An 18,074-nucleotide genomic window follows, 5' to 3' on the forward strand; every position below is an offset into this window, starting at 1 on the left:
TCTTTCTGCCCTTGTACCATTTTACAGCCTTTTATGTAAAAATACTACACTTCATACTTACATCTATTGTAAGAAGGACCTTCTACAACATAAAGCATGAAAAACCATTTAAAATGATATAGTGGCCCTCTCAACCATCCGAATGAACTGAATATAGCTTTTATAACAGGCAGTGCCAAACCATTCAGCAGTAGTTTTTATATTAAATCTTAAAATGAAAAGCAGCTGTCAGATAAATGTGGCGAATATGAAGTATAGAGTAGCATTCAATGAAAATGCTGAAGTTAAAGTACCTTAATTGTTCTTAAGTGGGATACTTGAGTACATGTACTTAGTTACCCAGCTCCATAACCATGTTTGAATCCAGTGCCAGGCATTCGGTTGTGAATGAGCAGGCAACCAGAAAGTCATAAACTCCAGTGACAGGGGAGAAATAAGATTTCAAATATTGCTTAGCACGGATTAAGTCCCCTCCCAGCTTTAAATTTCCCCAAACTTCAGAACTGGAGTACAGACTGAAACACGAGTGAAAACAAACTGCTCAATTAGTCAGCCCCGGTGGGACTCTGTTTCCAGCTCGACTCTGTGTTTTCCATATTGCCCAGACAAATTTGGCCCCGGGCGAATCAACAAACATTATTTGGCAGTGCAGAGATCTTGCTAGCATTACAAACTACTGCAGGCTAGACTTATTCGCCCAAGGAGGATGGTAAGTGAAAGACATGATGACTGTGTCACCATGGAAACTGGTCAAGGAGTGAATTATTCCAGGTTTAATCTGACTTCACAACTGCAGATCTCCTCCCTCCAGCCCCCCTGTTAAACCCCCGTCTGACTGGAAGACTGTGTGTTTCCAGGAAGAGTCGGAGGCGTGCGTCACTGTTTGACCCGCGGGCAGAGGAAAGAAAAGCCAAACCGTCCTGCGGAGTGACTGATGGGTGCTGGACAGTTTACGAAGTCAACCCTTGACCCTATGAGGGAATCTTTCATTCATCTAGATAGAAAGATGGATCAGTACCAGCCTCCTTCTTCACTACAACACTTCACAGCCAACTATACTTTTACACTAAGCACTGAGCAGGCCCTCTGATCCTCAGAAACCTCACTGGATGTAACAGACAGATGTGTCCTCAGAGAAATTCAGTGAGAAGAGAGAAGTGCCACAGGAGCAAGAAGTGCGGGAATTAATGTCAAAATATTGTTGAATGTTTGATCAGACTCCATCATAAAGCCCCGTGGTCGCTGTGTTATTCATGACTATGCAGAAACCTCATTTGAAAATAAAATACCACTTCTCTCTGTGAGCTGAATGTCTACAAATTATTGATTAGCGTATTCAATATTTTTCTTTTCAGGTATTTATATTTGAGCATTGCGACAATGTTTTGGTGTGTGCACTGGTTTTAAAACAGCGTTTTAAAAACACAGTTCTCTATTTATGCAGCCTGTATCTCTAATATATACACACGAGCCAATATTTAAAGGCAGGGTGGTGTAGAATTGTAATTTCATACTGAAAAGATAAAAGCATTTTCTTCACACTCCTGTTGCAATTTAAACCTAGTTTAGGCTCCTGAAAGTCCTGCAGCACACAAATCAGGAAAAAACTGTCCACCTGAGCCGGGTTTTACTGAGTTAATGAGTCTCCCAGCACCGCCTAAAATTATTTGGATTTTTGCATTTTAATTTATTCATTTAAGTCATTAAAACGAGTTACAGATCGACTAGCTACAACAGCGAAATGCTTAAGAATCTAATCTAAGAATGTAATTTATAAAACTGTATGAGCCATCGGGGGCATTTTTCTGCAGAATACTACTTTTACTTCCGCTACTTTAAAGCAACATTATGTAACTTTTTTTGAAAACCTTTAAATAGAAGCTTTAAAATCATTTTGATGGTACAGTGTCTTGTAATCAGTGTTAGGTAACGTTACTTTTAAAAGTAACTCATTACGTTACAAGAATGCTGCCATTAAAAAATAACTTACATTACTGCGCTATCTACTGAGAAAAGTAACGCGTTACGGTAAAACCCCTCTGCATTTCTTTGCGCATGTCAGCTACATTGTCCAGCGCGTGTAGCCAGCTCTACATGTACCTTTGAATATATTGTCTCTACCATCATTTTGTAGCCTTATGCCCCACAATCAGTAAATCTGCAGCCTAGTCATAGGTATGACAGACGCAATATAACATTTACAGCTCTTTGTTTTGCGAACAATCTGACAGGGAACTGTTGCAGAGGCGTACAGTATAAAGCATAGCTGTTTCAATGAAAACAGTTCCTCTTGGGGACAAGGACAAGACTTCCAAGGCTAGAAAGCTCTCCACAGGCGCAGTGGATGGCAGCAATTTTTCCCAGTAACAGATCACTTTTAGGAAAAACTAACTAAATAACGGATTACTTGAATTTGTCGATTTGTATTTACGACAGTGGTGTTGCACTCAGAAACTGTAGGTGCCACCAAATCACACACAAATGCCAATTTCCACAGAATGTTGCTTTAATGGCTCTAAAAAAGAGTTTTTTTCCCTCATACTCCACTCAAATCTGCACCTCAGTGGCACTTACCCACCAAACTTTTCAGTGTTATTCCTATCTATATTCTGGAGGTTTATACAGAGCGGTTTGTTCATATATCGCCTACATCGTGATTTTATTCCTAAAAACATGCCGCAAAAGGATTTTCATAGCCGTTGACAGTATTTTCTGATTCACGGAGTGATAAACAGCGATAAGTAGATGCAAGTAATCAACTGGGGAAGTTTCATGGTGTTATCAGTTCTGTTAATCTTAAAACATTTACCCTTATCACCAGTAGTATCTAAAGGATATGCCTCTTCCACCACTGATTGGAGGTTTTTGTTTAATCCCGACTGTTGTTGCGCGCTCCCCCTTCACACACCGCACACTCACTGCAGCAGTGCACCCCTCCACTCCCTCCACTCCCTCCACCCCGGCCTCTGGAATCTCAAGCTCTCGTTCTTCTTCTCATTCAGGGGAAGGGGAGGGAGGGCAGACACGGACAGACGTGCGGTGGAACCCAACTGGATGACCTGTTTATTTTGTTAGCTGTGTCTGCTGCTGTGAGGGTGTCAGGGTTTTCGGGATATGTGTGTGTTTTGTGTGTGAGATGTGTATCTGGTCTTATCACGGGCCTTGGCTATCTATCCGCTTCATCTGTGGACGTTGAAGTGAGGATTACAGAGGATTTGTTCAAAGCAGAGTGAGCCTCGGGCAAAGTTGTAGAAGTTGTTTGTCTGTCTGGAGCTCCTCAGATGCTGGCCGGTGTTAATAGTAAAGAAGTGACTCTCCCTCCTTGCACATGTGTGCAGTGCCAGGCCATGGCAGCAAATCCTTCAAGCCTCAAACAGTTTGAAGAAAGAGAGTAGGAGAGAGAGGGCGAGAGAGAGAGTTTAGATTTGTTTGCTAAATTAAGTGAAGGGGGCGGGGGGATTTAAAGAAAAGGCACAGGGGGTGTTTCTCGCCCCTTCTCTCCCCTATTCTCTCCCCCGGCCGGTCTCCTTGGTCACACACATGCACACATCCTCACACAAACACTGACGAGGGCTCAGTCCTGCTATGGCCACCACCACCACAGAGGAGAGCTCTCCGCTCCCGGCCACTGTAGCACCCCAGCAGCCTGACTTGGAAAGTAGCGTAGAACCCGGCTCAGCAGCAAAGCCTGAGCCCAGCGAGGCCCAACACGACAGAGAGGAGAAAACAGAAGAGGATGAAGAGGAGGAAGGAGGGCAGGAGAATGGAAGAGGGCAGAGTTTGGACCCGGAGTGGGTGGAGGAGAGGTTCAGGATTGACAGGAAGAAGCTGGAGAACATGTTGTATGGTGAGTGAGCTGAGATGTTGCCTGGACCTGAAAGTGAGCCTGTTTTTGAAGTGTGCTCTTCCTCTGTTATCTACCTGACCCTGTGCATCTGTCAGGGCCTCAGCATCAGTATGAGTGCCATCCATTAAACTCATGTTGCTGTATCACCATGATTTATGCTATTATCATTCCTATCATTGAAGCAGAGGCAGCTGCCTTGTTGGTTATCACTGCCTGGCAGGTTTATGACAAATGCCTCCCCTGTTACTGAGGAAACTGTCTGCTGCAGGTCGAGGCTGATGTTTGTCTGTTTGTCCTCACACAGACTCTTGATGGGAGTAAACTCAGCTCTGATAACTGTGGGTTGTTTTAATGTGTGTGTTTGCAGGTGGGACTGTTTAAGCAGCCTTGGCCAGGCAGTAAATATTGTATCTCATCGCTTTAGGTGATAATCTGTCAGACTTCACTCTGATAGGCTGGGAGGGGCTCGCTCTTAACACGTTCCCACTTGATTTACAGTTGTTAAACCATATACTGAAAAATGTAAGGTGATATATTAAATAGAATAGCACTGTTGTACTCACTCATAGATACCAGTCACCTAAATACGCCTGACTTTTTTCATCAGGATCCATGCATTATTCCCTGAGAAATTAACAAACATGGAAGTGAGAAAAGATTCCTAGATCTGAATCAAAAGATAATGGGGTCTATTCTGAGCTGAGACCCATCCTCCATCCAAGTTTCACGGAAATCCGTTCAGTAATCTTTGTGTTATCCTGCTGACACACCAACTAACAAACAAACTCAATGGTGGAGGTAAAAATACATACATACATGTTATATATTTGACAATACATGCCAATATATTGCCATTTTGCTTCAAGAATATATTACAAGATATAATGAATGTACATAATGCATTGATAATACATTTGTAATATATACTGATATGTATTAAAAATATATCACTTAAAACGCACAGATAACTACATAAAATGTGTTCATACTTTCTTTCTTACAATATATGAAAAATGGTTAATAATAATTGGTATATTTTTTCAGTCTCTATATATTTGTCATATTTTTTCAGTAATACATTGTTAGTACATAATTAAATATGTATAGTTCTTCTTATATATACCTTTTCATGTCAGTGTAGTATGAGGGATGGAATGTATCTAAGTATGTTTACTCAAGTACTGCACTTACAATTTTAAAGTACTCGTACTTTACTTGAGTATTTCCATTTTCTGCTACTTTACACTTCCACTTCCACTACATTTTGGAGGCAGAATATGTACTTTTACTCAACTACATTCATTTGATCATTTTAGTGACTAGTTACTTTGCAGATTGCTGCATCAGAGCCAAAGTAGCACATTTTTACATAAAAAACAAACAAACCAATAATCAGCAAAATACAGAATATCTGATCTAATAACCTGCCAGGCCGATAATCACTTGACCCCTAGTACACAATCATGTGAATATATGTACTATTTAACTAACCCTAACCCTAAATGTTACCACTACACTGGTAGTATGTAATTACAAGGTGAAAATACTGTCATGACACTATGTCATTGACACAAATAATGAAAAAACATCAAATGTTAATATATCAGCTCAACATACATGTAAAATATATTTCCGTTGCGTAAAGTTAACTTAATTTTTGGGTCGAGTGGGAGGTCTTTACGTCAGCAAATGCCATTGATGTGATTAGCTGTCTCTAGGCTAATTTGTGGTTCCCCCCTCCCAGCCGCCACCTTCTCTCTCCACCCCATACTGTTCTCTTCCCATTCCTCAGCTCCGGCCAGCGTAACCCGTAGTGATGAAGGGGGCTGAGGGCGTTCCTGCGTCCCCCCCTTACCCTGTAAATGTCACCGTGGAGCGATGGCCTTTTAAATTTGTTTATGTTCCCGGCAACCTCTTGTTTCAGCCAAGTCAACATTTAAATGTTGACTTCACAAACATGCTCGATATTGAACACTTGTGCTGTAAACAGGGGAATATTGTGAATGTGACAGATCACCCAGCAGGACTTTTGAGATCTACTGTCTTTACCCTGTTCTGTTTCTGTGGGCTTATGTGTATTTCAGCTCCAAAGCATGGAGACGGTGAAACAGGAGAGGAGTTTTTTGAAAGAGTAAGTAACTAACCGCACCAGCAAACATTTCATTCAACAATTAAAGATCTGAAACACAAAAGAAAAGCTGCTCTCCTCATAATCAGTAGTGCATGAAGCCTCCGGGTTAAATGTAGCTCACAGATCAGCGAGAGCGTCCCTGCCACCATTTCAACATTTCTTCCACACTCTGCATCCAGTCATTACTGGTTTTATGGAGGTGATAATTGCAGCCTTTGAAATGCAAATGCGGCCTTGTATTCTGAGATCGAAGAGATCTGCCGTGCGTCTGAATGTGTTGTGACTGTATGTGTGTCTCTCTGGCATACAATGACGGCGCCTGCTTTGTTTCTCACTCCCATTGTTGGTGCTCCCGCAGGTGATGAGAGAAACTGACACTCAGGTGAAATGGCCGTCCAAGCTGAAGATCGGAGCCAAGTCAAAGAAAGGTGGCACATTCTCGATGTAGTCTCACAAAATCAGAGCTCTGTCTTTTACTGCTTTCCTGTCGCACATCTGCTATGTTCCCACATTGATTTAGCATCGACTATTGAAACTGAACTCCAATTTCCATCTAGATCCACATGTGAAGGTGGAAGGGAAGAGAGCCAACGTGTTGGAAGCCAAAAAGAAGATACTAGAAGTGCTGGAAACTCGGGTGAGGCTCTGCTGCTTGATTTTTCACATTTGTCGGAACAGTTATGTAAAAAGACGAAGACATGCTTTCACAGGTTTTCTACTGTAAGAAAAAAGTGTTTTGAAAATCTTTTTTGTGAAAGTTGTAGGAGGGAAAGGCTTTGCAGCTATCATGTGTATAAAAATAATTTAAACTTTTCAATTGGCATTTGATGCAACTGATGATTGAAGAGTTGATGCCACTGTTCATCCAGGTGAACAAGGTGACTCTAAAGATGGACGTGGCCTACACAGAGCACTCCCACGTGATCGGGAAAGGTGGTGGAAACATCAAAAAGGTGATGGAGGTCACATCCTGTCACATCCATTTCCCCGACTCCAACCGCCACAACGCTACCGGAGAGAAAAGCAACCAGGTGACACTAAAGCAGCCGTTTAATTAAGCTTTTGACAATGAAGGAAGTGAAAACAGCCCAATTTAAAAGCCTTTCTTCAACTTTCACCAGGTCTCCATTGCTGGGCCCATAGAGGGAGTGGAGGAAGCCAGGAGGAGGATAAGAGTGAGTGGTCAATGTATGATCTGAGCCGAGACTGCCAGAGATAGATTTTTATTTGTCTCAAAACTCTTCAGTCCTGTCAAGACACAACGATTAGCAGAGTGATTTATAGAATGGCTGACAAGAAGAAGACAGGTAGATTTGTCAAAAAGCCGCTGTCTGTCTTTGCCTCACATCTCTTTATTTCCCTCTTCTTTCCGTCACCGCTTCATCGCACTCTTTCCCATATTTATTTATTTATTTAAAGTTATTGTACAGAAACCAGTATGTAGCTTAAACCACTGACAAACCACTGTTATGGTTTATCAAAAAGGACCCAAATGCGAGACACCGAGGCAGGCAGGGTGAGAAACAAAAGAAGGGCTTTCATTAAGTAAAGCTGAGGTCCACAGAAAACAAAAGGCAGGAGATACAAATCTGGCTAAAAAACAGGAATCCAAAACAGGAACAAAAAAACAAAAAAAACAGTACAGACATAAAACACAGACAAACCAACAAAGAGTGAAGGAAAACACAGACTTAAATACGCAAATGAACATGGACACAGAAAACAGGTGAGAAGAAGAGAAAAGACAGGAACTGTGAAGTAAAATGTGACACACAAGGAGAGGCTTTGAACATAAAACAGGAAATAACAAAACTAAAACTCAGGACCATGACAACCACAGCATTTAAAACAAGACAATGTCTGATGCCTGTCCCTAAATAGGCCTTTAAAACATGTAAAACTCAACAGCAAATACACGAGAGACAGAACAAAACACAATGTCAACAATAAATACAGACAGTAAGAACACAAATCATAATTCAAATCAGAAAATATAGACAGAAAAATACAAGATGCTAACTATAACACAATAATGCATAATTCATGACTGCATGACTGATCTTTCTTTAAAAACTGTTTGAGTTTCAGTGATCCCAGTCAGGATCCAGTTTGAGGTCAGCCGGTGAGGAATTCCACATGTTGATCCCCGTGACAACGAACGCTGTTTGTTTAAATGACAAAGACACGTGACAAGGGCACCTTACAACTCCTGTTGGAGCCCGAAACGCTGAGTGGAACCACAAAATCACTGAAACTTTGAGGAGCCTGATTAATTAATTGATGAGTTCAAGATGACCAAATTTAATGAAATGATCAAAACTTGCTCGATTGTACAGACATCAGAGACTCGGTTGTTGTAGAAGCTGCTTGCAACCAAGAGGTTACACAATAAAATACCATGAGAAGATCATAGAGTGAATGAAACTATTTGCAGCATCAAATGTCAGGCACCCTTTCTCAAATTTTAGGTGTGAACCTAACACAACCTGCTTTCCATCCAATCCTCCGTGCCCTAGGACCTGCAGCCATTGTCCTTGACCTTTGACCTCCCAGTCAGCCTGGTGCCCCAGACTCTTCCAGATGCAGGCTCCCCACTCATCCAGCAGGTTGTGCAGACTTTGGGGGTCAGTGTAAGCTTCAGGGCTTTGCCACCTCATCCTCAGGCGCAACCCGTCTTCTACGAGAGCTGCTGCACCGTCTGGGGCCTGCAGGGCAACGCAGCCGCTGTCAAGGTCGGTGTCGAACAGTTAAGAGAGACATTTGATCCATTTCACAGTTTATACACATTTGATATCACGGTTAGATCATGTTGTGTGTGCACATCATTGTTTTGCAGAAGGCGACCTGCATCCTGATGGACCTGCTGCTGGGGTCAGAGGTCACAGGCGGGATGGTGAGCAGCCAGCTGGATGTCACCTCCCAGCAGCATCTCTTCCTGCTGGGGCAGAACGGAGCTCACTTCATGAGTGTCATGCACCAGACCCAGACCCAGATCATCCTCCCAGACCTCAGTGCTCCTCAGAGCCCTTCGTCGCTTCTCATCCAGGGCAGCCCTGACGGAGTGTGTCTGGCTCGACAGCAGCTCATGGTACAGTGCAGTGTTTAGGTGGAGTTGTGCCGATGAAGAGAGAGAGATTGTTTGTTGTTGTATTTTTCAGTCTGGTGTCTTGTGTTTCTGCGTGATATCTTCCTTTGCTGCTGCAATAACAGAAAGTTTTCTTTGTCTGCTGTTATTTCACATTCTGTGTGATACACGTGTCTCTGTGTGCACATCCAGGACTGTCTGCCTGTGTGTTTGATGTTTGACATGCGTGAAGACGGCGAGGCAGATCCTTGTAAACTGGCTCAGATGATGCAAAACCTGGGAGTCTTCATTAGTGTCAAGCCCAAAGTAAAACAGACCAGCAAGGTACAATTTTACCAATGTAGCTTTGCTGCTTTGTTATTGTTCGAATCACTCCCATCTCAATAGAAATGGTAATTTTGTTGTCTTGTCGGCTACTAGTTCTGTCTTTTTAAATTCACTTTCAATTTAGGACTACGCTGTAGAGTGTGTGATTGCTTATTTAGTACACACTGGATTAAATAAGAAATCTCTATTGAATTTCTTCTCGAATGTTCACTTTGATTCTGGGTGACTCTCCCCTGCAGTCTCGCATGCTGTGGTGCTGATTACTAATGTGGAACTCTGTACTGGTGTGTTTTTATCAGTCAGTGGTGGTAAAAGGTCTGGAAAGGAACATCTCCTGTCTCTATGAGGCCCGCTGTCTGCTCCTGGGGTTGGATTCTTGTGAGACTGCCAAGGTAACCGATGTGACCCCTGACCCCGTGTTAGCCGGCAGCGGGCTCACCAGCTATTGGCTCAACATGTTGCTGCAGCAGCTTCGTCTCTCTGAGCAGGGTGAGCAAACACACATATATGGATCGGTGCTGGTGTGTTTCCAAACAAATTTCATGGAAGCTTAAAGCCAGTATGAAGCAAATACGCTGCAGTAAAGTATTTTATTTTTACTTAAATGTAAACTTACTTACTGGTGCCTCTATATGAAAAAAAAAAAACAGACTCCGACCTATCCAGGTTGGATAAGTCATAAAATTACAACTTTTTTGAAGAAAGACACTGGTCTATAGTCTGGTGTTACGGCACCAACACAACGTTTGTTTTTCTTTCGCCGCCGTCATTTTACAGTTTTTAATCTGACATAGCCACAAAAAGATAAATTACCTCATCTCAATTCATCCTGCAAACAGCTGTGTTTAAAAAAGAAAAATAGTATTAAAAATATGCTTTATATTTCTTTCACTTCACACAATAAATACACTAGAAAGATCAAAATCTTTAGACACAAGGCAGCTGCTCGTACTGCTTTTGTCCACAGGAGCCACCAGAATACATAAAATGAAAGTTTCTTGTAGCAACTTAAAGCAACATTATGTAACTTTTTTACCTTAAAATAAATGCTTCGAAATCATTTTGATGTTAAAGTGTCTTATAATAGGGTGAAGGGTCTCTGTCTCGGCCATTTCGGCCCCCTATCACTTGTTTCTGTAACTTCAGGGAGAGGGTAGGATCACAGTGAAACTGTGGGGGGCAATTTCAATTTTTTTTAAATGTATCTATTTATTTATTTAATATTTTTCACATATATTTTTCTATTTTATTCAGTCGTACAAACTAATATGACCTTCTACTAGTGGTGTGAGGATTGATCTGGGAGTACCACACTTCTGATCCCAAACTCTTGTGCTTCAAATTAAAATATTGATATTTAAACTATTTAAAATGTGTGCTTTATCATCAACAGGAACACAGTAGAAATAAACTAAAGTATCAACAGGATGTAGCTCAAATTATAAGTAGAAGACAGGTGCTGCTCATCATTCCTATTTTCCATTCACTACCCCTCTGTTGATCAGGCTCTGTTCCTGCTCCCACTCCTGAGGTGCTGACTGGTACTAAGCACCGCCCGTCCCCTCCACCAGGTCTCAGCCCTCCTTCTGACGAGGGGAGGACAGGACTGAAGGGAACAGAGAGCCGGCCACTGGAGAAGGTTTTTGTTACTGTTTATGATTCCTCCTTGATAGATAAACCTCAGTCGAAAACAAAACTGAGCACTGAATGCCCTCCTTTCCTTCAGATCCTAGAAAATGAGGACCTGTCCGGCCAATCGGAGGATGAGAGCTCTAAGGTTGTGGTGATGTCATCGTCTGAGGTGTGTGATGCGGTCAGCAGGTTTAGTTTGATGGGTCGGAGGGGGAGCCTCCAGGGTCCTGAAATCACCAAGGTTTTCATCCAGGGAAGACGCCATTCAACGGGGCAGGCACTGACGTACAGGTGAGCGTTCACAGATACAAACAAGTACGGTTGTGTTGGTTTATAATAATTCCCCGATGACTTAACCAAAGTGTGATTCTACCATAAACCATAAAAGATGAATCATACCTAAAAAAATAACTGGGTGACCTTGTAGGGACTGAGGATTTGTCCCTAGATGGAAAATGTGTCCTCACAATGACTGTAAGCAGCGTGATTCACACATACACCTGCTGAAGATCTACAAATACCACCAAAAAAAGCAGTTAGAGGACAGTTTGTAGCAGCTCTCTCTTAATGAGATCCATAAATATATAGCATCATGACACTGTCTTTGAAATCTTACCATCTTATTGCTCCTTTTGCTCTGGGGTTCTGGAGTTCATATGCTCTTAAATGTTGCACACAGCCCTCAAAGTTTAACCTTGTCTGTCCATCTGTGTATATATATGTGTGTGTGTGGTGTGTGTGTATATGTGTGTGCGCCAGAGGGCTGAACGCAGAGTTTGAGGGAGGGAGGAGTGAGCGGAGGAACAGCCTGAGGAGGGAGGTGATGCAGGCTCAGGATGTTCGCACTGACTCATCCAAGGCTGAGGTGAGGAAAAACAGGAATGATTCACTGCTTCATCTTTTTAGCTTTATTTGGCTCTTTCACTAAATCTCAGTGAAAAGACAGTTAAAGGATAAGTTCACCAAAAATGAAAATTCAGTCATTATCTACTTTAAACCTAAACAACTGAAGTAGATGGGGACCGAAAAACAAAACAAAACGAAACATTGATCCATACAGCTCATCCTCTGTGATCCATGACTCTGGATTCCCACATTGATTTGAAAGAAGAGTTGGAGCTCATTCACTCACTCCAGAGAGGGTTCACGCTAATGCTTTTAGCTTAGCAGCTACTGTAAAGTTAAGATTTCAGCATTGAAAAGGGTGTAAATAACATCTTCTCAAACCAATTTGGGATCCTGGGACTTCTGGAGACGAGCTGTATGGAGCCATTTTATGTAGTTTTTTTTTTACTAATTGAGTAATGTGAAGTACACTTCATTCATCTGTGATCACATGACTACTTTTGTTTATGGCTACCCGATACAGGGGGTGGCTAAATTTAACTACTGGCTCAATTTACCCTGTTCTCCCCTAGATAAGTTATTTCTTTTATTTTTTGGTGAACCTTTCCTTTAATGTCTGAAAGACTCAGGATGCTGTAGGTACGGTTTTGTTTCAGAGAGCAAGATAAAGAGGAGGCAAGATTCAACACCTTCAAATTCTGTACATCAAACGCAAGATCACATTTTATTTATGGTGTTGTGTAACCTATTTATTTCCACAGTCCTGACCCCGATGCAATCTGATTTTGAGAATCGATTTTTGTGTTTTTCTTATTTGTCAGCTCTCATTCTCAAAGGTTACTGAACGGAGGATTAACAAGTTTAACTCCACAAAGGCAGCAGGAAGAGTTACACACTCCCTGCCTGTCCTCAGTAGCCAGAGAGAAAAAAATAAATCAATTTCATGCATTATTTACCCACTCTATTTCCTGTTTGTGCTATGTAGGATTATGACTACGAGAAGAAGAAACTCCTGGCAAGCAGAGGTTAGTGCTCCTAAATGTTTAATATTCTGGTTCAGGATTTTTGCAAAGGCTTCTGCAGCAGCAATTATGGCACTGCTAAGCAAGCATTTTCTTTTTATTGACCTATAGTTGCTGTATGCTGCAGATAAATATATTAAAAACATATTTTGCTCCAAAATTGTTATTGTATATTGTCGTTTTGCTCATCAATAGCTCAGCAGCCACTTAGATACAACCAAGCTGTTGTTTTTGGAGCACGTACTTTAACTCAGCTCCTCATACAACACTAAATCAAGGGAATCAAGGGAGAATCAAGTTTTGGTCATATTGTTGTTAAAACATGATTTGCTGCCATATGATTATCCAGGATGAAGTACCCTTTTTGGTTTATTCAAGCACGTTATGGAGGGAACACATTAATATCCTGAGCAGACGCAGGGAGAGAGGGGGCCCATTTCGGTGCCGCTCACTGCCAAGGCGACCGATGAAGGGGACCTGTTTATGGGCCGCACTGTGCCAGCGTTATAATAGAGTAGCACTGGCACTCCCACTTAATCCACACGGGGCTGATACACAATGCAGACAACCAACCCGTGCAGCCAGACACAGTTGTGTGTGCACCCTCACACGCACAAACACAGGAAACCGAGCCTCATCCATCATGCAGAATGAGAGATACTGGGAAGATCTGCAGCCAAATGGTACTAAATTCCCTCAGTGTTGCTTTATGGGATTATGAATTAGCAGTTTGAATGGGCCATCTGCCTCACAGTCATTAAGACACCCATATGCCAGTATATGAATGGGACGTTTACTCACAAAAAACACACACATAGGCACAGAAACGACAACCCACTTCTTATAATCTTATTGATATCACACTCTTTGGAGTGCTGCTACAGTTTTTATCACACATACACACATTGATCCTGTTCCAGCGCCAAAAGTAGCCCAGGGTCACCTGTTTGCTATTTGAGTGTGTGTATCCGTCTCAGTATCAGCAATTTGAGTGTTATCAAGTGTGCCACATGCTGGCAGGGAGAAGCACTGTTTGTGATTCATTATTTAACACCTGAACCCGGCTTGTCAAATTCAGAATATCAGAGGAGAGGTGGAAAACCTGCAGTGCGTTTTCATGATGGACAGACTGGAACTACATGTGCTGTCGTGATATTTTAAACTCAACTATGCATTTAGTAACTATGTGTAATGTGACAGCGTGCTCATAGTGATGGATCCACAGAGAACTAGAATGGGATTGAGTAGAGTGCATACCTCCACCTAACAGTCCTGTCAAATTCAATCAAGACTGATCAAAAATCAAATGAGACATATTTAAGTTCGCCTGATCCAGATCTTTATTTGGATCTGCATCAAATTGTCAGTTAATGCAGTTCAGGATTTGCCTTCTGTGTTTGTTTGCATGTGTTACGTCAGCCATGCAGAGGAAACCTGTGGTCACAGAGGTCCGGACGCCCACAGACACCTGGAGTGGCCTCGGCTTCTCCAAGTCCATGCCAGCCGAGGCTGTCAAAGAGCTGCGCAACATCAGCCGACGCAGCTACAAACCCTACCTGAGCACCATTAACAGCCAGCAACAGGTACGAATGAGCATCATGCTAACTCGTAGCCATTAATTTCAACTTGAGCTGGCCTGACTTATACTTTTGCTGACCTTTCTGAATTGTTCTGAGCTGCCGCACAGTTCTGTGTTGCAGTGTGGTGAAACAAGCACCCCTAATGTGTCCCCTCCAACACAGTCTCCTTTATTGGTATTGCCCTCTAACAGTTTCAAGTATTTATCTCACCGTGTGGTAAGTACTACCAATTTGTACGCTCAATTACCTGGGGTCTGATACTATCGCCTCAGTCAACACAGCCCCCCTTCAGCAACCTGTTTACCTGAGCTCTTTCAGCTCATCTCCCCGGCTCTTAAAAAGCCTCCTTCTCTCTGACTGCTCAGTAGCCAGTGATGGAGGAGCGACACATTTAGGTTAATAAGAGCAAGAGGCATTTCTCCGACAAGTTCAATTTTCTTCTGAGATCCAGGTAGGTGGGTGGAAGCATACACTATGCCCGCTGCATTGATAATTTCCAGTGTGAGAGTACTGCTATCACAGGTCAGCCAAGAGGGGAAGAAAATGAGTTAGTTTAAAAGCATGATCAATCACCTTTTCTTGTTAAATCCCTGGATCTAAGCATATTATGTCCTCTGAAACCTTCTGCACACAAGAGCATCTGCGATCACTTGTTTGTCATGACCTCTAGCACTGACAAAAAGAGAGATGAAAGAAGGGGCCGGTGACAGAAGTGCAAGCTGCTGCTGCGAACTGTTGAACATGAAAGAAACTCCAGTTAATTTTTAATACATCACAATGTCTCTCTGTATCCTTCCAGTCGCGGGCTGCGCAGACGGGGAAGGTGTGTAACGGGAGCAACTCTGAGAACTGGAGGGATAGACGTGGCTCTTCATCCCTGCCTGTCTCTTCCTCCTCCTCCTCCTCTTCCTCCTCCTCCCCCTCCTCACCCCCATGTACGTTCTCCTCCTCATCCTCCTCCTTCCCTGCATTTGCATCCTCAGCGAACAGGGGCAGAGATGACAAACCCTGTAAGTCAGACGCACCTCACCAGTAAAAACGCTTTTCTCGGCTTGAGGAACGTTGTACACGCCTCTATGGATAAAAAAAAAATAAAAATCATAATACTGTTTGCAGTCCATGGTGTCCTGTGAACAGTTTTATAATTGTGGTCTATGGGGAAAATGCTTTTTGGGCCACAAGGGAATATTTAGATCCAACACCACAAGTGGAATTAAGTATGAAGGGAGCCGCCTCATCCAGTTCTAAATAATAAATTCATGGTTTTTAAGCTCTACTGAGACACTTTTAACCTTTTCCTTTGAACTTCGACCACCCATGTCTAGCGGAGAGCTTCTTGAGCAGCAGCAGCAGCTATTTTGAAGGTGTGTGCTCATCAAGGAGGGCATCAACCTGCAGTCAGCGGAGCCCCTCCCCCCAGATGATGGATGACCTGCCTGAGCTGCTCAGCACACTTGGCCTGATCAAATACATCGATGTGTTTGAACAACAAGAGGTAGAAACTTGCATTGAATCCTTTATCAGCATGTGAAAATATATTTTTATTGTCCCTCACACATATAACACGTTGGTTTTAAGTTGCTGTGTGGGAGAAGCTGCTGCAGAAAAACACACAGACAAACTAGCACACACACTCTTGTCCCCCCCCAAACAAAATGCATTATAAATGAACATCATGATGCAACTGCTGTCTGTATTGTCCAGATTGACTACCAGACATTCCTCAGTCTGTCTGATGAAGATCTGAAGGAGGTGGGTGTCTCCACCTTCGGAGCCAGACGCAAGATGTTATTGGCAATCTCAGGTGAGAGTTTGACGTCCTGGTGCAGACTCAGATCTGCTTCTCCATCTGTTAACAGGGGAAGGTGGTGCTTGTCTCCTCTCATGAAAATGATGAAGTTATTTATCTTCCCATATAGACCTGAACAAGAGCAAGAGGAGGCTCTCAGATACACCCGCAGTGAGGCCCGGCTACCTGGAGGGCGGTGCTAGTGGTCGACTACCACGAATCATGGATCTGGAATCAGCGGCTCAGAGTAACCGCTGGTGAGACGAGACGCCAGCCTGCTCGACGTGGAGCTATTCAGCCTCTAAGCATGTACACAGTCACGCTGTTGCCAGTGCAGAGGTCTAATCGGCTTGTTATTCACCATAAATGGATGCGCATGAAATTGCTCTGAAGATCAGCAGTCATTACATAAGCATTTGACTCCAGTGCCTTTTTATCTACAGCCATACCCCAAAGCTTTAAATCAAGACAAGGAGGCCTTTCCTTCCAAACCTCTGATTCTACAAGAGACGAACTGTATGAAACACACATGAACATGCTGATCCTTTGTGGTGCCTTTCTTATGCAAACTATCACTGCTATGCTTTGACCGTGTGTCCATGTTAACCACTACATTTATGCAATTGTAAATAGATATTTACAAAAAAAAAAAAGACATTGTACTATGATAGTGACGATGAATAAAATGTCAAGGTTTATCCGTCTGGGGTGTATTTTTTCGAGTCTTTTATGCTTTTTTTTTTTTTTTTAGATTTGACAGGAAATGATGGGAGAGAGAGAAAAACAGTAAATGACAACATCATTTATGTATACAGTATATACACATATGTATATGTGTTTTACATACAAATCATATGTTTTGAGCTGTAGTCATACTTGCCACATTCCCCCCCTTCCCGGGAGGCTCCTGTTTTTCCTTTTTCAATTTTCACACCTTTCCCCCCTTTAGTAATCGTGATCTGTTTCCAGCACTGTACAGCGTAGTCTACTGTTCTACTGTTGTGCCTCATCTTCATCATTCAGTGAGAGACACAGAGAAATGAAGAGGGGGAACACTCAAATACTCAAGCAAGATTCAAATACTAAGGCCAATATTCAAATACTCAAGAAAGACTCAGATACTCAAGCTGTTCATAGCGGGGGTCCCACCATGTCACTCATCATCGAGAGGCTGTAGGGCAGTGGCGTTAAGAGACTCTCTCGGGGACAGGGGCAAAAAATGAAGAGATGAATCTCATGATTGGGACTTGTGGCTGTTTTTGTGGGTTTTGTACTTTTGTGTTCTCAGAGGTGCTCTGCACAGGCTGGGCGAGGCTTCCCTGATTGCTGGCGCTGCCTCCTCTCTCACACCTGCAGCTCATCTTCTCATCATGCTCTCCACTCGCTGCCAGATTGTTTTCCTGCTACAAACATCTACTAATCGTCATAGAATGAATGAAATGTGAGATTCATGCAAGTTCACACTGTTGGGGCAACTTATTCTGCATTGTTTCCTGAGAATTAAGATTAAAATTTAAGTTATATATCATACAATAATCCTCATTATTTCGTTATTTTCATTCTTTAGCAGTCACCAGAATGCAGAAAACAAAGTCTCTGAAACTCTTAATTTTTCAGGAGGCCGGCCCCCAGACCCCTGCATTGATCTCAAAATCCTCCCTGTTTTTGAGTTCTCAAGGTTGGCAAGTATGAGTGTAGTGTGAACTGCTCATCGACTCACGGCCAGGATCTGACCACTAGAGGGCACTGGTGTCACACACTGTGATTAGAAATTCAAGTCACATTTGTGTTGCATGAAAAATAATGGATTTGTTT

At 42.6% G+C, this 18,074-nt stretch overlaps 1 protein-coding gene across 1 annotated transcript; it reads left to right on the forward strand.

Moving 5' to 3' along the window:
* The first annotated feature begins 3,527 nt into the window (after window positions 1-3,527).
* Window positions 3,528-16,957, forward strand: bicc2 (bicaudal C homolog 2). Its single transcript, XM_084352796.1, has 19 exons — window positions 3,528-3,847; window positions 5,932-5,978; window positions 6,337-6,406; window positions 6,536-6,615; window positions 6,848-7,009; window positions 7,100-7,153; window positions 8,495-8,710; window positions 8,815-9,066; window positions 9,256-9,387; window positions 9,690-9,879; window positions 10,896-11,029; window positions 11,117-11,313; window positions 11,782-11,887; window positions 12,854-12,893; window positions 14,310-14,473; window positions 15,270-15,480; window positions 15,796-15,965; window positions 16,175-16,274; window positions 16,390-16,957. The coding sequence occupies exons 1-19, from the start codon at window positions 3,586-3,588 to the stop codon at window positions 16,518-16,520; spliced, it is 2,718 nt and encodes a 905-aa protein (XP_084208922.1). The 5' UTR covers window positions 3,528-3,585; the 3' UTR covers window positions 16,521-16,957.
* The last annotated feature ends 1,117 nt before the right edge of the window (window positions 16,958-18,074 follow it).

The sequence above is a fragment of the Pagrus pagrus genome, assembly GCF_965226575.1.
Source record: "Pagrus pagrus genome assembly, chromosome: 5".
NCBI lineage: Eukaryota > Metazoa > Chordata > Actinopteri > Spariformes > Sparidae > Pagrus > Pagrus pagrus.